The sequence below is a fragment of the Lasioglossum baleicum genome, chromosome 10 (genome assembly GCF_051020765.1).
Source record: "Lasioglossum baleicum chromosome 10, iyLasBale1, whole genome shotgun sequence".
NCBI lineage: Eukaryota > Metazoa > Arthropoda > Insecta > Hymenoptera > Halictidae > Lasioglossum > Lasioglossum baleicum.
In genome coordinates, this window is record NC_134938.1 from 12,140,472 (window position 1) to 12,159,786 (window position 19,315).

The window sequence follows — 19,315 nt, forward strand, 5'->3', positions numbered from 1 at the left end:
CACTTTACGCGTGATTCACCTTGTTTATGTTACGGACTCATTAAACACGGAAACCCATTCGATTAGCAAGTTTGTTTGTGCAAACGAATTAACGCGATTGGATATAATTGATAGCGAGGTTCCCGTTAGAGAACTAAAATTCAAATAATATCTTATCGATTCATGTACGGAAGGCCAGACAACTTAATCGCTGCGACGAGACGCGAAGAGATCAAAACGAATATTTTTATTTACCCATGATCACACATTATATCATCGAATTATAACTGACTGAGATAAAAGGCCAGCGGGAGTTTTGGTTTTTGCAAGCGTGTTGCCATTGTCGAGAGTGGCACGAGAGATTACAGAGAGATCGAAATTGGCAATCAGTCGGACGCTACTTTTCCTCGTTTCTCGGAACTTTGTTCGAGCACAAACAGTTTTTACGTCTCTATTTTTACCTGTGTAAATTGATTTTCCATTCATTCTCGCGCTGGCGTCTCTACATAACATATACGACGAAGAGATTGAAGCGTATACATATCAAGCGAAATCACGATATATATATATAATTATTATAGTGACCTAATTGTAAGTAATATATTACTTGTTTCAAGAATTCTCTCTCCATATAATGTTGAAATAATAAGCACGATCTTAGTTAAAATGATGTTATGTGACATAACTGATAAACTCATTTTTTAAAATTTTGAATTCGACCACTTTCATAATTATGGGCGCATATATGTGCTTCCCTTTTTGTGCGGTTCGATCGAGGATACTAATAGTCAATCGGCATGTATCGCAATACGCTAAAGCGTCCTTATTGAATAATATTGTATAGCCCCTATTTAAAATTGGTAATCAAGCAATACATATTTTAATGGCTTATCGGTTTTTTCCAATTTATGCTAATGCTGTTAGAAGTCATGAGTAGTTTTATTCATGTGTTTCACGGAGACTGCAAATGTGTTTTTTGTGACTATATTCATGACTTCTTTCCTTTTCTCTTCAGCTTCTCGTTCGCTTCCTCTAATTGTTGCAACTCCAGCTCGTGCACGCGCTGCTTTTTGCGATAAATCGGCGTTTTTGTGAGCCATGCTACACAAAACAGTGAGAACAATGGTGATTATTACTGGTTGCCTTTGTTAACATTATTTACTCGGTATAAGCATACTACCTAAAAATGCGTCTTCTTCTTCTCGATAAACCGGATCCTTCGAGCTCAGCGCATTTATTAATTCGACATGCGTCAAGGGATGCGTTCTTAATTGCACCTTCCGCTTGGTGGTCATCACCTGCGTTTCAATATATGATAACTAGACTGCGGATCCTTATGCGAAATAAAAATATTTTGCATTGATTGTGGGAAACGGGAATAACGTAAAAATTGATTTCATCCCTTAACGACTCTGTTACATTAAAAACAACATTACTGTTTTATATTTCACCCAACCAATTTCTTCATAAATGCATAAACGCAGTCTAATAACAACACTAATTCAAGGACAGTTTATGTATACGTATATATTGAACGAAAATACCTCGTTAATTGACGCTAACACGGTACCGATAGTGAAACCGTCGCAAATTTTAGTCATTACGGACGTATCGAATTGTCTGTTAATTCCAGAATACTGTAACGAAACAAGAAGCGTGTGTAGAAATATTTCTGTTAAACGCGGATGTACATGCAATGTAGTACCGTAAACGAAATCTGACTTTATGCAATAAATCTCTCCAAACAAGAGACACGCTTCCATAATCTGGTCTAGGAATGTATATGACTTTATCATAAGTTTGATATAATAGCTTCTGATCTCCGTCCCACGGTGAGCTTGTAGTTCCAATGAGAATTACTCTGTCTTCGTTTGTAATGTTTTTCACTAATTTCGGTAAATCCTTTTTCAATCGTTTCGGATCAGACTTATCAGTTTTTGGAACTTTCTTAACAAACGGTTTTTCAGCCCCGTCCATAAATATTACCGATGGTTGCAGCAAACGCGATACCTCCGTACAGAAAGAAGAAATATAGAACGGTTACTGGAAATTGTGCGTTGCAATGGTAAAATATTAAAACACCTTTGATATTAAGTGAACAAGCATAATCAATCCCGATTTTCCAGGATATTTCCCGGCGATATTCGCTGGCGTAATATCAAATAGTGTAGCACCAAGCTCTGTGCAAATCGCATTTACCAACATCTTTTTTCCACTACCGTATGGTCCTGCTATTAACACTGACCGTATCAAAGGTGTAAGTTCTCTGAGAGTACTGTTTCCCAGAGGAATTATACAGTATTCAGCTATTAACTGTCTTATGTCTCCTATGGGTATAAATAACTTCAGAGTATTAAAGTATTAAAGTATCGTAAATGTCTTTGACTTATCATAAGATACTCAACCAATCGCTGGCAAAGGATCTTTTCCCTTTTCTCTTAAACTACTATTGGTAAAAGATTTTTCCCCTTTGAAATCGCTCAGTGCAACTTCTGGGTGAAGCTTAATGATGCCTTGTGTCAGCAATTCTTCAAATAATGACTCTGTTGTTCTGTCAGGAGTTAAGTCTTTTTCTTTTCGTTTCTTATTCTTCTTTCCACTGCGACGAACTCGTTTCTGTGCTTTTTTTCCGCGTTTACCTTTCAATCCTTTATCTCTATCCAATGCATTTTGTAAGGCCTCTATATCACCTGCAAGAAATTTCAATTTCAGCAATGACTTAGCTAAAGAGTCATAAAAAACATGTAAAACCATACCTCTCAGCGCTTGATCTACAACAACTCGAACTTCGTGTTCTACTTCTTGAGTTTTTTCTTTTTCTATCATATTTAGATATGGCAATTGTGCAGCATTCATCGAATCGTCTTTGTCTTTCCATACTTCCTGGTACTCTTGGTTAGCATGTACTAAATCTGACAAAAAATTCGAAGGAATCGACTTGAAGCCTTGCTCCGTCTCTTCTTCGGATTGCTCTGTTTCACTGTCCTTCTTTGCTTTTGATTTCTTCGATTTTTTGGACTCTTTCGACGACATCGCCGTGGACTTGCTTATAGTGCTTTCAGTTCCCTAGGTAGAAGGAAATAATCAGGAAATTGTATGCGTAACAGTGCTATAGCTACTGGCTTTACCTGCCTGCTAAATATAATTCTGGAGCCTCCGCTCTCAGCAGATGGCAAATCAGGAATCTTTCCTGTTTCTTGAAAGTATGTATTTATCCAGTTCCGGATCTCGCTTCTAATATTCTCCTCCATGATAGCACTCTTTTCTTTCCGGATCTGGTCTTTAGTCTCAACCAATAAAGTTTCATATAATTTTTGGTATTCGACTTGTTTCTCGTATCTCTCTTGTCTAACTTTCTCAGCCTGTCTAGCGGTTTTAGTAATTTCTTGACTGGGTTGCAGCATACCTTTCAAAGTATAACACATATTAACTTTCCCAAGTACTAATTAACATTCCAGGAAATGATTACCAATGAGTAACATTTCGTCAACACGTCTTTTCCGAATCTTCCTTCTGGTGACATATCCTTTCCACACTTTCTGAATCCTCATTGCAGCTGTCTTCTCAGACAACACGCCTAAGATATCCATTTCCGGTTTGACCGTCGATCTCTCTTTCATCTTACGGATCTCTTTCATAAATTGGAATCTCAACCGCCCCTGTCTTGCGCGTTCGTGAGCCTCGAATGACAATAAAATATTACCCATGAGGGAAAGAAAAAAAACTACATACAATGGAAATTATTGAGACTGTAAAGGAGAGGGATAGACAAACTCAGGGACAGTGGCAGGATAATGGCATCTATTTATAGATTCTGTGATAGATATAAATATATATATGTAGCATAATTTCCGTTGAAAATGGTCAACGGCTGACTTATTTCCGGAGGTATTTATGCCACTAATTTAATTTTAGCATTTAATCCTGAAGGATTTTAAAAATTGTAATAATTAAACCTAATTATATATAGGTAACTGTTCGTTTGTTACATCTATATTTACCTGTATAAGTCTGACGGCCTCTAATTCGTTCATTTGTTTTGGCAATATCACTTCGTCCAGCGCGCCAACGGATCTCAAAGTACTTTCTATGAAGCTTCGCCTCTCCTCGATTTCTTTCAAACGTTCCCTTCGGAAATATCTAGGCAATTGGATCTCGATTTCTTGCGGCGTAACACCTACATTGATTAGAATGTCATCGAAGTAACTGTATTCCGAGAGATCTATTTCGACTAGCTCGTGTTTCAATTCCAAAACTCTACCGAGACAGGAATCCAGTAATTGTCTTAATAATATTCGTTTTTGCGGCTGTACCACTTGATCGTAACATAATTCTAGCTTGTTAGCGATAATAATGTACTTCACGTACAACTCGGAATTTATGTTACGAGCTTTTTTACGATCTCTTTGCGGCTTCGCGTTCTGTAAGCTCGTATCCGCTTGAATTAATTCGTTTAACGCCGTTTGCGTGTCTTTCCAAAGTTTATCGTATGTCACGCTGGACATATTGTTAAAATTTCGATAAAAACGGAATATTGTGTGTAAACGACAATCAAGAAAGATGAGTTTCCTTTATTCTCGGCTTTGTTAGGAATCGTTGATATCTTAGTAACCACGTAGAAGCGTTGAATTATATAGCAACCATACGAATAAGAAGCATTCTATTATATATATGTGTATATATATATATACATATATATATATATATATATATATATATATATATATATATATATATATTTATGCAATATAAATGAGAAATGTATAATATTCAAATGTTCTCGGCGCAACGGTTCGATCAGTTAATAGGAAAAAAGCAAAATTTGCACGTTAGTTAGGAACTTTCAACGATCGATATTTCAAACAACATTTATAAATGAGAAAATTAAACTTCCACTCATTTGGATTATTTTTATTATTAGACTCTGGATTTGATACATTTATAACAAAAATGAGTAATAGATGCACAATTTAAAACAGTGAACAGATTAAAAAACTTTTTATCTCTGATATTATTTTCACTACATTAAAACTGTGCCTTGCAATTGATGCACAAATTTTTTATTTTGCATACAAATCTGGAGTCTATTTATTATTATTTATTGCGATGTAATAAAAGGCGTTTTCTGAAAATTCGATTATGTGGACAACGAAAAATATAAACAAAAGTTGCCCTTGCTATTTTCATCTACTGTTGGTATCTGAAATAAAGCTGTAATATTATTGTTATCCGATATTAACTAGCATATAAATTAGCGTGAAGCGTCGGATGAAATCTAGAGGAAGTATAATAATAGAGGGAATCCCTGTTCTAGGTATATATTTGAATGAAAGTAAATTCAGATCGCGCGTTGATCGCAGATCGCAGCATGCGAGAGGGAGTTCAATGCAACCCGGCTATTCTCGTAACATGCTTCGGAGCGTTCCGGTTGCCTGTTTCAAAACGTCATCCTGGGTGATGGTTTGTTCGCGAAAATAATTCCTGTAAATAGGATTCACCACATCCTCTGTGGCCAAAGGTTCGTGAGAAGAAAGCATTTGCAGTAATGGCGTCGGCATTGGAGCAGTTTGTAAATAATGTGCAGACGCTTTCGAAACAAGGTACGACAGATGCTCAGACTCTTCTTTGTATTCCTATCGAACATAACCTTCGCGATCGCAGTCGTGAACGATTCTTTATTAAATTGTTTGTAACTGTGCGAGATACGAATCCCCGATAAACAAAAACAAAAAACAGAAATGCACGATAAATTTCCGTTGCACGTCGATGGTTACAGCCCCCGTTACGGACAATAAAAGAAAGAAAAGGAAAAAAAACAATTATAAATAAATTGTATTTTGCAGGTAATTTTCGGGAGCTATGTGAGATAATGATTAAAAATGTAGATGTTCTAATGGAGAATGGACAACACTTAGACAACGTTCTGGAAACGCTAGATCTACAACAACACTCGTTAGGTATTCTGGTTGTGTTGTGTGTAAAATTCACATTACCCAATCCTAATGGAGTGAATACCGCTAACGCTTATAGACCATTACTTAATCAGGTTCAGGAATTTATCATTGGTTGTAACGGAGAACAAGTTAGATTTGCACCAGATACATGTAAGTCTTTAATTGTTTCCCTGTACGAAGAAATCTGAGCTGGTCTCTGAAAAATTTTTTTTGTAGATGCGGAACTATGTCATCTTTTTACTGAGAAATTAGTTCAATTACAAATACCGTTGCGTGGTATCGATTTACTGTGCCGTGCAATACGTAAAATACAATTGTTCGATAGCCAGCTGACGTCGATACACGCCGATCTCTGCCAACTATGTCTATTATCCAAGTGTTTCAAACCAGCACTAGAGTTTCTCGACTTGGACATCACTGGTATCGGTCAAGAAGGTGGACAGTTCGATTCGAAATATTTCCTACTTTATTATTATTATGGTGGAATAATATATACGGCGTTGAAGAATTACGATAGAGCACTGTATTTTTTCGAGGTGTGTGTAACAACACCTGCTGTCGCAGTTAGTTACATTATGTTAGAGGCGTATAAGAAGTACATTCTGATCTCTCTAATAATGCATGGGAAAGTCCTAAACTTACCTAGGTACACAAGTCAAGTGGTCAATAGGTACATGAAACCTTTAAGTCAGCAATACGAAGAGTTGGCCAATGCTTATCAACAGAACAGTTGTGGAGAAGTTCGAAAAGTTCTTCTGAAATATCAACAACTTTTTACAAGAGATCACAATATGGGCCTTGTGAAACAAGTGCTCAGCTTTTTGTACAAAAAGAATATACAGAGGTTGACAAAGACTTTTTTAACACTTAGCTTAAGCGATGTAGCGAGCAGAGTTCAACTAGCAGGATCCGATGATGCCGAAAAGTATATCTTGAATATGGTCGGTATATTGCTTTTATTTAAATATACAGGGTGAACGACGAATCGTGATCTGTAGAGATTATTCTGTTATTAGCAGTCCGATCGAAAATGTTTTCACTAGGTATAGCATGGTTTCAAAAGAGCTTTCGCGTGGTTATAGCAAATTTTTCGTCAACTCTATTTTTTCATGATTTTTCAAGGTCATCTTCAAGTTTTTGCAAATACACCTATAATTCTTTTACGCCTATTTGTTAGAGGCTTTTAAGGCGAATTCGGTAGGTATTATAACATAAAAGAAATTGCTTTTTTTGATGTGAAAGCTCTCTTGAAACCATGCTATACCCGATAAAAACATTTTCGATCGGACACTGCTAATAACCTATTCGTGGTTCACCCTGTATAAGAATTGATATATAGAGATATTGATTAATCAATTGCTTGCTGATACATTTAGATCGAGGAAGGAGAAATTTTTGCCACGATCAATCAAAAGGATGGAATGGTAGTGTTTCACGATGATCCAGAAAAATACAATTCACCAAAAATGTTGGCAAAACTAGAAAATTTAATGGCGGCGTGTATGGAATTAGATAAGAGGGTACTTGAAATGGAAGAAGAGGTTGTTCTCACTCCACAATATGTTCGAAAAATGTGCGGTCAAAATGATCAAGATGATCAAACAGCTGGACCTGCCACAGCAAATGTAACGAATGTGCAAGGTCAATCTAAACATAATACCTATTCCATGTAACATATACACGTCGTTGTGCGTTATCTTTATTAAAAAACAGAAAACAAATGAAAAAATCTTGTTGAAAGTCAAGACACAAATGTTTAGAAGCCTGTTTTGGATGAACGTGTAAGTCTTGAATTGAAATTTCATGGATTTCTATTTCTATTGGAAGAGGACAACCGGTAGAAGCGTATTCAAAATTTTGGGACGTTCCTTCGGCTATTCATATACTCTTCTTGAATCTCCGAAATCGAAGGTTGATCAAGAAATTGTAAATCCTACATGACTTTACTATTACTCAAGTATACTCTAATCTTTAAGTTTCACATAATTATTTTTTGTACAGAATATATTATGCATGGATTGCAAAGCTTCATTTCTTTAAATACGATTCGGCATCTAAAGCAGGCTTTACAAATAATACGAAAACAAAAAAAAAACGAAATCTACACGATATAGTTAAAATATTGTAATACTTCAACAATTATAAAAAGTAAGCATGCAATATTCATACAATGGCATTCTCAAAGAATTATATGAGATATAATTCATTACCTACAATATAATAGTAAAATATGTACATATTTGTCACAAAAACGGAAAACAATAGTCACAAATTTTAATTACGATTCACGAAAGAAAAAGAAAAAAAGTAACTGCTCAATGCACATTCGTGCCAGGTAAGTGAAGTACGCTTTTCTATAATGAAATCACAAGTGATTTGTTAGTATATAAATTTAATACGCAAACTGAATGTCCTATTATAATTGTTTTATCTTAATTTTATAAAATGGAAAATCTAAGATAAACGATCTAGATTATTAAAAAAAAAGATATCTTATGATTTTCATTGTATCTAGTACCGAGCAACCTGGAATGTATAGTAATTCTTCTTTTGTATAGCTAATGTTAACGTCACCTTGTTTCCACTACACAGTAGCTAAATGTCCAGTTGCAGCTCATAGTGTATATTTATTTTCTAGTTGTAAGTGCTTCTTTTTTGTATGTATAATAATGACGTAAAAAAAAACCATTTTACGATAGCAGTTTTTTTATGTCTGCAGAAACTATCTGAAATATTTCTTCTTTACTTTTTGATCCATCGATGAATGTTATTGTTTTATATAAATCTTTGTCTTTCATTAAGTCGTTTGTATGTTTCGCATATTCTGGCCATACAACCTTCTCAAAATATCCAGGAACATCGGGTGGATCGTAACATCTATCCTTCCTTCTCTCCCAGCATTGATCTTTGGTTAACGTTAAAAAATATTTCTTATTGCATAACTTCGAAATAACCTTACACGTGAACAGTAAAAATCCATCTAATATTAGAATCTTCTTATCATTTGTATTTGTCGATTTGCTTTCCTCTGGCGACGTAATCAAGTTTAGAACATCCGATCGCATTTTATCCATATCCAAGCTGTTTATTATTTCCCAGTTCATGTGATTGAGTTCTGGTATGTATGTATGTCGTGGATCATCAGCTGGTAAGAAATAGTTATCTTGACAAATAAGAACAGAGTTTTTTAATTCCTTGTGAAGCCGATTAACTAAACTTGTTTTTCCACTGCACGTTGCTCCAGAAATACCAAGTACAATCCAATTTTTCGAAGACATTCTGCTTTCTTTGGTCCTGTACTCTTACGAAGTACACACGTTTAAATCAACCTATGCCTATGGGTTTGTGTGCACGTGATGTAAGGTAGAGTTATGTAAGTCACCTTAAACGTGTTGATAATCCATGAAACCAATGGAAAGTAGAAATGTTTTACTCTGTTAGGTACAGCTAAATTTTGTTCCCTTTGCCAATCGATTTTATATAAAATCTACAAATCGTGAAGTTTATTAATTTTATCATATGAAAAACATGGCTTTACATGATAAATAGTGAACAGTATTAATCCACCAATAAAACAAAAACCTGATACTGCAGGTATCATTAAAGCTAATTCTTGAGAACCAAACAACGATCTTACTTTGTCATCGTCAATAAATGGAAAACCAATTACCCATATAGTGTAATATAAGAATAATATAATGGTGACTAGTAGTATCAACTTTCCTCTTTCACTGTCAGAATGAAACATTTTAAGTTATCATCTATTTCTCTCTCTCTCTCTCTCTCTCTCTCTTGTACTCTATTAAAATAAGACGATAGGCCTCATATATATGTATTTGTACTTATTCTGTATGCAACATGAAAATTTTCAAAGAAGTCTGATTTACCAAGTATAAGAATTATGTTATAAATTACTGATCTACGTATTCTTGTTCAAACTTCTTGAAATCTTCTTCTGTGAATGCAGTAGTTTCGGGTTCTTTAGGTTTCTCTTTCTTTGGAATATATCTCCTCTTTACCGCTCGATCTAGAAGCTGTAAGCAATTTATCGAATCATACATAAATAATTATGTGTCATACGAAAGAACTTCATCGTCTTTCGTGCAGAGTGTTATTACTTATTTCTGGATACATCGTTCTAAATATATCAGTACCTTATCCGCTAACTTTGAATCGATGCGATTAGTACTAAGCATTAACAGTCTTTGGACATTTTCATCGGTAGGATCCTTTGCTGTCTCTAATTTCTTTTTAGTTTCATACACAGTCACTTTACTCGATCTACCAAGAATGGTACCAAGATCTAAAAACATTAATTATTCATAAATATTATTGAACATTCTAAAATATCTCTCATGTTTAGATTTCGATCTATACCTGTCTTATCGTTTCTTGATAATATCCTGTGTTTCGGTGGAATCAAATCCAAGGCCCCTTTGTACTTAGTATGCTTTCGTTTTCTCTTCTCTGTAAAGTCAACAAGTGTTACATTCGAATTCCTATTAAATCCTTTTAATAGCTCGTGTGAATACATAGAAATACGAACCCTGTTTCAAAGTTTCCTGATAACCAAGTAATTCGAGACCTTTGCGAACGAGTGAATTTGACATTTTCTATTAGACATTAATTCACTTGACATGTACAAATTTCAAATAAAAGATGACATGTGTTACAAAAAAAACTACATTACTTACCACGGGTTGTTGGTGCAGAGCAGATGCAAAACTCCTGTGGTGCTCCTGTTACAGTGGTGGGATTGGGTGGGATTTGAGATATTGTGCAAGATCTCTCGCGCACGCGCAGCGATTTTAGCGCCTCAGTTAGATATTTATGACGCATTTCTATGACTGCTGCAGTGATCGAGACAGATCGAGACTATTCGCAACTATTCGAGACATCGATTCGAGACTTGTGTTAGTGTAACGCTGATTCATAAAATTTTTGACAATATGGTTAGAAATGGTTAGAAATTAAGAAATGAACACGTAATCTTCTAAATAGGAATGTGCTTGATTGAAACATTAGTCTCAAACACATATGTGAACGTATACAAACGATGGGTGGCAATGGGAATTGGCAATACATTTTGTAGTTTCGTCGAATGCAGTTTAAGTTGTTAGTTGTCAAATGTACTCGTGATGTCTATGTGTATAAGTAGTTGTTGATCTTAGCAGAGTTGATTTAACATTCTCGAAATTTATCAAGAAATATCTGAAACGTCAAAATGCACGACGCTTACGAACAATCATCGATATTAAATATTTCTGTTCAAATAGAGTCGATGGCTGCGTATGGTAAGTAGTCTGTAACCTTCATGATAAAAGCTTATTCACAAAAAGTTTATTCATTGAACAGTGTAAATTATATCGATCGTTTGTCCGTTGAGAGAAATGAATAATTTGCGTTGTCAATGATGAAATCGATGATTTACTGTTAATTAGAATATACGTTTCAGATGATAATTTGTTAATTGGTACAAGAGAGGGTCATCTTCTTATGTATAATGTTCCTTGTGTGACAGATGACAGTCATAAACTAGAATTATTGCGCCATAGTAAGAATTTTAATAAGAAACGTATCACACAAATCGACGTTGTGCCAGAATATAATTTATTGTTAATTCTAACAGGTAATCGTATACTTATTTTTTTCTTACGTTACAAACTTTGAACAAACTATTACATTCTTTCTGTTTATAGATAATATTCTTTGTATACACGACTTAAATTCCCCAAATTTTCAACAAATTTGCCAGCTACAAAAGACTCGTGGTGCTACGTTGTTTACATTAGATGTGCAAACCACTCAGAGTTTAACCGGCGAGAAAAATACATTTGTACGCTTGTGCGTTGCCGTGAAGCGCAAGCTGCAGTTGTATTATTGGAAAGCAATGAAATTTGAAGAATTCAAAGATTTTGAATTAACTGTACCTGATATACCGCGTGAATTGTCTTGGTACGTATTATCTTATATTATATTATTATTATTATTATTATAGTATCATATTGTTATTATTATCAGACTGCAGATCTTTATGCATCTATGAAGAAGTTGATTGAATGAAATATAAAACAGTAAAAGATTAGAAAAATTTAAGAATATTGTAATGTTGTTTTTAATGTAGCAAAGTCATTAAGGAATAAAATAACTTTTTATTTTATCCCTACTTTCCGCGATCATTGCAGAACATTTTTATTTTGCATAAAGATCCGTAGTCTAATTATAATTAAATATTTATGTAATTATATTTATCATAATGTAGTGCAATATACATTAATCGTAATACAGGTGTGGAGATTCGCTGATTCTGGGTTTTCGTGGTTTGTCATACACAATATTAGACTTGAATGGAAAAGTTAAAGAATTATTTCCGACTGGGAAGTCACCTGAACCGAGCGTTACAAAATTATCGGACAATTCATTTTTATTAGGGAAAGATTCTCAGTCATTTATTATGAATACAAAGGGTGAATTGATTCAACATAATTCGGTAAAGTGGTCCGATACACCGAATGCAATAGGTACATAATGCTACAATACGTCTGTGAATTTAAAAAAAACGATGTATTCTAGTGTTAATTGAATTGAATTGTTTTAGCTTGGGATGATCCTTATCTACTTGGGATTGTGCACGATAAATTAGAAGTATACACTATAGAGGACTGTGTGCACATTCAAACGATAAAGGACATGAACAAAGCGAGACTCGTATACAGGTGTAAACAAGGAAAAGTTTTTGTAGCGTCTATTAGTCATATTTGGTGTGTTAGAGCAGTTGATGTAACACTTCAAATTAGAACATTACTCGAACAGAAGCAATTTCAGCTGGCACTGAAATTAACTGTACGTAAAACAGTATTTTTAATCGTTTAATGCCAAGATTATAAATTATTTCGATTTACGGAACAACTAATATCGATGCTGTTTCAGAGTTTGTCGGATATAACCGAGGACGAGAAAATTAAACAAACGTATAAAATACAATCTTTATACGCACATCATCTTTTCTCTAACAAAAGATTTCAGGAAGCAATGGACTTGTTTTTAAAGTTAGGAACCGATCCGTACGAAGTGATCATACTATTCCCTGACTTGGTTATATCTACGAGCAATCATTCTGAACACAACGAACCAACGCCAAGTTTGCCTAAACTAGAAGATCATGATTTAGAAAAAGGGTTGCGCGCGTTGATAGTATTCCTCACGAAAGTCCGAGACAAATTGATGGACGATACAAAGTCAAAAGACAAGGACAACAGTAAAGAAAAACCTTCGATCAAAGGAGAGAAGAATATGACAGCAGTAGCTACCGAACAACTATTAAAAATTATAGACACAACTCTTCTGAAGTGTTATTTGCAGACTACAGACGCGTTGGTAGCACCGTTGCTTAGACTGAATCATTGTCATTTGGCGGAGGCTGAAAGAACATTGTTGATGCATCAAAAGTATCCCGAGCTTATTATACTGTACCAAACGAAAGGGCAACACAGAAAAGCTTTGGAGCTTCTCGAGAAGCATGCGAAAGAAGTTGATTCTAGCCTTAAAGGAACTGAGAGGACGATTCAGTACTTGCAACAGCTGGGAAAGGATCATATGGATCTGATTTTAAAATTTGCTGGCTGGGTGTTAACCGAAGATCCGGAGCAAGGACTTCGAATATTTATGGAAGATACACAGCAAGTTGAGCAGTTACCAAGACCAAAAGTATTAGATTACCTTCTCCGTTGCCACAACGAATTGGTTATAACGTATTTGGAACATGTAGTGAACATTTGGGAGGATACCAATCCGCTATACCATAATGTTTTAATACATCAGTACAAAGAAAAATGTTTAAATGAATCAGAAGATAACGAAACACCTGGCGAAAAAGAAGCGACGCAGCATATCAGACAGAAATTACAACAGTTCTTGGAGAAATCAGCACATTATACCCCAGAAACGATACTTGTCCATTTTCCATCAAATAATCTCTTCGAGGAACGTGCAATTATTCTCGGACGACTTGGACGCCATCAGCAAGTCATATCGATATATGTTAATCTTTTGAACGACATACAGAAAGCCATCGACTATTGTCATAACGTATACACTAGATACCAAAGTAAGTATGAAATTGTGCGCCAAGAGATAATTCGTCAAGATAATTCATCAAGAGAGATAATTCGTCTTTTGTTGCTCTAAGATCAAGACAACGCAGAGAAACAGAAACAATCTGACTGTGCAGAGGAGGTTTACTTGATGCTGATACAACAATTGTTGAAACCCGACGACAAAGGAGTTTCGATGACAGGTAAACAAATTGACAATACCGTCGCCGTTCTAAAACGATATACATAAAGTCATACGCAGAATTTGAATCCCGTAGGATGTAAACCAGAACTTCAACGAACACCGCAACCTGATCTGGAAATGGCGTTAGAGTTACTCGAGAAACACGCCTCGAAAATAAATCCGTTGAAAGCGTTGGACATCCTGCCGAATACAGTTCCTATAGGTAGAATAAAGTGTTTCTTAGAAGTCAGTTTGCAGGAGAAATTGAACGCCAGAAGGAGGTTGCAGATGTTGAAGGGCTTGTTTTACGCGGAACATTTGCAAGTGCACGAGCAGCGTATGCATTACGAATCACAGAGCGTTTTGATGACCGAATTCAATATATGTCCAGTATGTAAAAAGAGATTTAGCAATCAGAGGTCTGTACTCAAGTGTTTATATTAATCGATAATCCATCTACCGTACACGTGTGTGTACGCAACAATAATAACAATGATGTGAATCATTTTGCAGTGCATTCGCCAGGTTCCCGAACGGCGATATTGTACACTACTCGTGTCAAGATCGCAAAGGATTTCAATAGACAAATTGCAAAAAAGGGCTCTGTACGTTACCCTGCAGAAAGATAGAGAATATTTCAATATCAAAATTATCCAAAAATATTGCTTTTTCGCAATATGTCTTGAGCTGGTTGGCACACGTCGCACAGTGGGTTATTTGGCCTGAAAAAGTGGAAAAAACTATTGTAGCGTTATTTATAGGCTCAAGGTTATAATATTATATAAGCTACAACATTATGAAATCCAAAATACATTTTAGTATTTAAAAAATCAAACTTACCTCAATTTTTTGAAAAAAAAATTTTTTTTAAACTTTTACATATTGAAATTTGTAGACGACTGAATACTGTTCCTCTTTTGTTAGAAACATTTTTTCCTCAGATTATCGAGAACCCATGAAAAACCGTGGCGATAGTAGAATATTTGCACCGAAAAGCTGAAAAGAGTTATTTTTGCACATAAATTATATTGAAATGATGTAAATTATTATTTTATGCAAAATATGCGAATCTCGAAACTTTTTAGTAAATAAATATACATTATAAGAAAATTTTAAATTATTACCATTCCTCAGATAATGTTTTTTCTTCGGTTGAATCTGCTGATGTAGTTTCATCAGTAAATAGGAAAAATAATATTGCAGCCTTATTCTTCAGACGTTTAACTACAACAAACAACAAAAATTTTATGCCATACGCAAAAATTTAGAAATAGAATTTTTTCCACTTTTTCGGGCCAAATACCCCACTGTGCGTCGCACAGCCGGAAAAGCCGGACAGAGCTAATTTAAAATTGGCTCAATCTTCAAATTCGCATAACTTTGCCGAGAATAATCCAAAAGTGATGAAACATCCACGATTATAAAGCGTAAATCTTCTCTACTTTTTGATGCTGTAGGTAATTTTTATAATAATCACTGCTAAAGCGGCAATACACATATAAAATCTGATTGATGAAATATGTTGATATGACAGGTTAACAATATTTTGTATGTATATATAATTACGATACTCACAATTAATTTTTGTTAAAAACGTTTTGCAAAAATGTTCTTGAAGTAACATTTCCCTATCACGATGATTGAATATGCTTGAATGCTTGACGCTCTTCTTCTGTGTAATTTTGTTGATTGAAAAATTGTTCCAGACATTTCCATTTCTGACTAATATTTTTCTCTTTGTGCTCCTGCATTATGTCGAATAATCTTTGTCGGGTGATTAGTTTGATTCCAGATGAGTCCAACCAATTTAATTAGTCTTACGAATAATAAACTTAACACAGCATAATTAACACGCACTAAACATAAACTACACAAAACAATACTTAAACTAAAAAAAAATACACTACACACAATATAATTTACACTAAAAAATTTAACTAAACGTTATACGCATATAAAATCGCTTTTGAATATTTCGCTCTGTAGTCTTCGATCGCACTGTTACAATGAATGCAGTCAAAAGCCAGCGAACGAGGACCAGAGGACTTACAATTAGTCGAAGGCTTATCTGCAGCATAGCCATAACATTTCAAATGGCTATAATCTAAACAGTTCTTTCGACGAGGTTCCGAGAATTCAAGAGGAGGCCCGTCGAACACGAACGTACAGGCGTGCATGGAGCGCTACAATTCTCAATCACCTTCTAACTAAATTAGCTATAAAACTTCGAGTCAGATCAAGTTAGATTCAATTCTTTTTGCACTTTGTTCGCCAATATATACTGAATAAAATGACATCAAATAGAACACGCGGACTCACACGGAAGTATAACAAAATCCTTGATGAAGTTCTAAAATCATAAGAAAAATTGCTGAATTATTGATTACTTTTAAATATTTATTAAATGCACAAATATACGCAACATAGAAATAAATACTGTTTCAAATATACATATAAATATTAATGCTAAAAATAAATATTTATATTAATATTTACTTATTTTATATTATATTTACATATTTATATCAAATTAACAAATTACATTATTTCAACATAATTTACATGGAAAAATAATTTTCACCAGCTTTTCGGTGAAAGAACTGCAGTGTCACGATTTTCCAAGGTTTTCCGATAATCTGACGATAAAATCTTTCCAACAAAAGTTGAACAGTATTTAAAATTTAAACATCTACAAACACCTATACAATATAAAATTTCAGAAACAATTTTTTTACAAGAATAGCAATACCGCTATATGACGGAGAGCGCGGTAGCATACAAATCAACAGCAACAACAACAACAACAACAACCACCACCACCATCACAGAAGAAGCGGCCGCGACCGTAGTACCGAAAGAGACGACCGCGATTCCAAAAGAAAAGCAAAATTTATAATAATTATTATTGGGAATTAATTTTTTTACTTCAATATTATATATACTTATCTCAAAATATTATATTTATTTATGTAAATACATGAATATATGTATATATATTACTATTATGTACAACTTTATTGGTTTCCCTTAGCGTTACACAATCCTTATACATTATACAAGTTCTCCGTCTCCCTCTTCTCGCCGCTCTTAGTCTCTGTATTATTCTGGTGTCCCGTACACAGGCCATTTTTTGCAATTTGTCTCTTGAAAATTTATAAACAATAACAGCGATCGTTTTTATAGAAGAAAATTTTTTTAGTACAATTTTTCCAAAACAAGGGCACTGTACGGAACACCTCAATAATACTCTCCGTATTTCAGCACAAAGAGCATAAAAAAAAATTGCTTCTGCGCTTCAGAAAGTAGTAAGTTCATCGAAAAATCAAGCTGCTTGGTTATATCTCCGTCTTCGTCTCTCCTGCGAGCGACATATCTCCCTCTCCGTCGCAGCCCTGCAGGAGAGACGAGGATCTCTCTATCCTTGTCCTACTTCATTCGTCGTAGGTCAGTTACGCTCGGAGAAAAAGCCCAGGCATGATCACTTCGTAGCTCGATCGGAGGCATTCTCGAGAGATCCCCCCACTTGCCCGCCCGCGCGTCTCGCTCCCCGTGGCTGCCATACCAGTGCTCGCAGCACTAAGGCCGCTACGGGGAGCGAGACACGCGGGCGGGACGTCGGAAAGCGCGTAACGAACCAGCCATCTTGGAATACGAATTGTTCAGTATTATAACGATGAACTCTTTCACATTTCCTGAAGCGAAGAAGCAATATTTTTGCATGCTCTTTGCGTTGAAATGTTGTCCGTGTTATTCCGGATCGCCGTAAAGAGCCCTTTTTTGCAATTTGTTTCTTGAAATTTTTTAAACAATAATAGCGTTTGATGGAAGAACATTTTTTCAGAACATTTTTTCCAAAAAAGGGCTTTTTACGGCGATGCGGAATAACACGGAGAACATGTCAACGCAAAGAGCATCCAAAGATATTGCTTTTTCGCTTCAGGAAATGGGAAAGAGTTCATCGAAAAATCAAGCTGCTTGGTTATATCTCTGTCTTTGTCTCTCCTCCGAGCGACATATCTCCCTCTCCGTCGCAGCCCTGCAGGAGAGACGAGGATCTCTCTATCCTTGTCCTACTTCATTCGTCGTAGGTCAGTTACGCTCAGAGAGAAAGCGTGTTTACGCACGGTTTGTACCATCAGAGAGTATATGAGAGTGCTCACGCCCGGGTTTTGGCCGTGCCCATATAGTGCTGCCCCCTAGTCTAGTACTTAGCCTGGATCAGCTCCTACATCATCTTTAGCATGGACAAGATCCTACATCATCTTTAGCTTGGATCAGATCCTACATCATTTTTAGCCTGGATCAGATCCTACATCATCTTTAGCCTGGATCAGATCCTACATCATCTTTAGCCTGGATCAGATCCTACATCATCATTGGCCAGGATTATGACATACAATTCATATTATTTTATATAAAATATGTAACTAATATATAAATCTCTAATAATATAAATTATATTCATAGAAGTATTTTAATTTTTCCCGAGCTTTTGTTGCAAACTCTAGTTGTAAAAAATAAAAAAGCCGGAAGATTTCGAAGAAACACAGATTTTATATCGAAGCTTAAAAGCGACCATCTTGGAAATTAATTTAATGTGATGAAGTACTTACTGTCATCAATACTGTCTCCAATTTTTTCATATTTTTAGGCACAGTTATTATTAATTAAACCAAAGTGAAAACCAATTATTTCTACGAAAATTTAGAAGAATAACTTTAGGGTTACCCTGAAATTTTCAGAATATGTTTTAATTGACACAAATCTATAAAACGTATTTTTTAAATTTTAAGTATAGATAGACCCACATTAAAAAGTTGTAAAACGCAACTTTTAGTATTTTTTCTATAATTCTGATCAATTGCAATTTTTTAATAAACTTCTTTTCACATCCTGCAGTAAACTAATTGCTCTAGTTTCCAAAAAAAGTTCAAATCGTATAGTATATTAAAATAGTGGTAAATCTACGCTACAGACAGGGATTGGAACGGTTATGAAAATAACTGTTTAAACTGTTATTTTTCGGTTCTGATTGAAATAGTTATTAAGAACCGAAATGATGTTATGTTATAACACTTATAACTGTTACGAGAATATCGGTACTG

The 19,315-nt window shown here is 35.0% G+C and overlaps 5 protein-coding genes and 1 long non-coding RNA gene across 12 annotated transcripts; 2 read left to right on the forward strand and 4 right to left on the reverse strand.

Annotated features, from left to right (window-relative positions):
- Positions 1 to 899: 899 nt before the first annotated feature.
- Positions 900 to 4,619, reverse strand: LOC143212927 (dynein regulatory complex protein 11). 3 transcript variants are annotated; one of them, XM_076432241.1, is made up of 11 exons: positions 4,241 to 4,618; positions 3,981 to 4,156; positions 3,449 to 3,659; positions 3,108 to 3,385; positions 2,736 to 3,045; positions 2,385 to 2,669; positions 2,062 to 2,306; positions 1,702 to 1,989; positions 1,524 to 1,616; positions 1,160 to 1,277; positions 900 to 1,080 (listed from the first exon to the last, which is right to left on the reverse strand). In XM_076432241.1, exons 1-11 carry the CDS (start codon positions 4,482 to 4,484, stop codon positions 968 to 970), a joined length of 2,361 nt encoding a protein of 786 aa, XP_076288356.1. In that variant the 5' UTR covers positions 4,485 to 4,618; the 3' UTR covers positions 900 to 967. The 3 variants fall into 3 exon arrangements, with proteins under 3 accessions (XP_076288356.1, XP_076288355.1, XP_076288357.1); XM_076432240.1 differs by having other exon boundaries at positions 3,981 to 4,618; XM_076432242.1 differs by lacking the exon at positions 900 to 1,080 and having other exon boundaries at positions 1,253 to 1,391; positions 3,981 to 4,619.
- Positions 4,620 to 5,305: 686 nt separating this feature from the next.
- On the forward strand, positions 5,306 to 7,654 carry Csn3 (COP9 signalosome subunit 3). Its single transcript, XM_076432247.1, has 4 exons — positions 5,306 to 5,579; positions 5,823 to 6,083; positions 6,150 to 6,874; positions 7,310 to 7,654. Exons 1-4 carry the CDS (start codon positions 5,525 to 5,527, stop codon positions 7,604 to 7,606), a joined length of 1,338 nt encoding a protein of 445 aa, XP_076288362.1. The 5' UTR covers positions 5,306 to 5,524; the 3' UTR covers positions 7,607 to 7,654.
- A 969-nt stretch (positions 7,655 to 8,623) lies between these two features.
- On the reverse strand, positions 8,624 to 9,211 carry Nrk1 (nicotinamide riboside kinase). Its single transcript, XM_076432254.1, has one exon. The coding sequence runs from the start codon at positions 9,209 to 9,211 to the stop codon at positions 8,624 to 8,626; it is 588 nt and encodes a 195-aa protein (XP_076288369.1).
- Positions 9,212 to 9,426: 215 nt separating this feature from the next.
- On the reverse strand, positions 9,427 to 10,787 carry LOC143212934 (uncharacterized). 3 transcript variants are annotated; one of them, XM_076432256.1, is made up of 6 exons: positions 10,628 to 10,787; positions 10,480 to 10,518; positions 10,311 to 10,400; positions 10,088 to 10,236; positions 9,821 to 9,967; positions 9,427 to 9,732 (listed from the first exon to the last, which is right to left on the reverse strand). In XM_076432256.1, exons 1-5 carry the CDS (start codon positions 10,770 to 10,772, stop codon positions 9,845 to 9,847), a joined length of 546 nt encoding a protein of 181 aa, XP_076288371.1. In that variant the 5' UTR covers positions 10,773 to 10,787; the 3' UTR covers positions 9,427 to 9,732; positions 9,821 to 9,844. The 3 variants fall into 3 exon arrangements, with proteins under 3 accessions (XP_076288371.1, XP_076288370.1, XP_076288372.1); XM_076432255.1 differs by lacking the exon at positions 9,427 to 9,732 and having other exon boundaries at positions 9,750 to 9,967; XM_076432257.1 differs by lacking the exon at positions 9,427 to 9,732 and having other exon boundaries at positions 9,750 to 9,967; positions 10,480 to 10,546; positions 10,628 to 10,718.
- Vps39 (vacuolar protein sorting 39) lies at positions 10,734 to 14,814 on the forward strand. Its single transcript, XM_076432239.1, has 9 exons — positions 10,734 to 11,227; positions 11,389 to 11,562; positions 11,633 to 11,888; positions 12,222 to 12,454; positions 12,532 to 12,776; positions 12,864 to 14,040; positions 14,122 to 14,229; positions 14,305 to 14,629; positions 14,724 to 14,814. The coding sequence occupies exons 1-9, from the start codon at positions 11,158 to 11,160 to the stop codon at positions 14,791 to 14,793; spliced, it is 2,658 nt and encodes an 885-aa protein (XP_076288354.1). The 5' UTR covers positions 10,734 to 11,157; the 3' UTR covers positions 14,794 to 14,814.
- Positions 14,434 to 17,094, reverse strand: LOC143212935 (uncharacterized). 3 transcript variants are annotated; one of them, XR_013009829.1, is made up of 5 exons: positions 16,261 to 16,386; positions 15,786 to 16,077; positions 15,335 to 15,434; positions 15,051 to 15,206; positions 14,434 to 14,932 (listed from the first exon to the last, which is right to left on the reverse strand). It is a non-coding gene; the product is annotated as an uncharacterized LOC143212935 (long non-coding RNA). The 3 variants fall into 3 exon arrangements; XR_013009827.1 differs by having other exon boundaries at positions 15,786 to 16,387; XR_013009828.1 differs by having other exon boundaries at positions 14,434 to 15,206; positions 15,786 to 17,094.
- Positions 17,095 to 19,315: the final 2,221 nt, after the last annotated feature.

What these genes read in the sequence shown, in the direction of transcription:
- LOC143212927 (XM_076432240.1), bottom strand. Translation starts at nt 4,484, where the DNA reads ATGTCCAGCGTGACATACGATAAACTTTGGAAAGACACGCAAACGGCG. An exon ending in GGAGAGATTTATTGCATAAA is followed by an intron (nt 1,617 to 1,701) that starts GTCAGATTTCGT and finishes GTTTCGTTACAG; the next exon opens with TATTCTGGAATTAACAGACA. An exon ending in AGAAGAAGACGCATTTTTAG is followed by an intron (nt 1,081 to 1,159) that starts GTAGTATGCTTA and finishes TGTTTTGTGTAG; the next exon opens with CATGGCTCACAAAAACGCCG.
- Csn3 (XM_076432247.1), top strand. Translation starts at nt 5,525, where the DNA reads ATGGCGTCGGCATTGGAGCAGTTTGTAAATAATGTGCAGACGCTTTCG. An exon ending in TAGATTTGCACCAGATACAT is followed by an intron (nt 6,084 to 6,149) that starts GTAAGTCTTTAA and finishes TTTTTTTTGTAG; the next exon opens with ATGCGGAACTATGTCATCTT. An exon ending in AAAAGTATATCTTGAATATG is followed by an intron (nt 6,875 to 7,309) that starts GTCGGTATATTG and finishes TGATACATTTAG; the next exon opens with ATCGAGGAAGGAGAAATTTT.
- Nrk1 (XM_076432254.1), bottom strand. Translation starts at nt 9,211, where the DNA reads ATGTCTTCGAAAAATTGGATTGTACTTGGTATTTCTGGAGCAACGTGC.
- LOC143212934 (XM_076432256.1), bottom strand. Translation starts at nt 10,772, where the DNA reads ATGCGTCATAAATATCTAACTGAGGCGCTAAAATCGCTGCGCGTGCGC. An exon ending in ATCAAGAAACGATAAGACAG is followed by an intron (nt 10,237 to 10,310) that starts GTATAGATCGAA and finishes TAATGTTTTTAG; the next exon opens with ATCTTGGTACCATTCTTGGT. An exon ending in ATTCAAAGTTAGCGGATAAG is followed by an intron (nt 9,968 to 10,087) that starts GTACTGATATAT and finishes AATTGCTTACAG; the next exon opens with CTTCTAGATCGAGCGGTAAA.
- Vps39 (XM_076432239.1), top strand. Translation starts at nt 11,158, where the DNA reads ATGCACGACGCTTACGAACAATCATCGATATTAAATATTTCTGTTCAA. An exon ending in ATACCGCGTGAATTGTCTTG is followed by an intron (nt 11,889 to 12,221) that starts GTACGTATTATC and finishes ATCGTAATACAG; the next exon opens with GTGTGGAGATTCGCTGATTC. An exon ending in CGTATACACTAGATACCAAA is followed by an intron (nt 14,041 to 14,121) that starts GTAAGTATGAAA and finishes TGTTGCTCTAAG; the next exon opens with ATCAAGACAACGCAGAGAAA.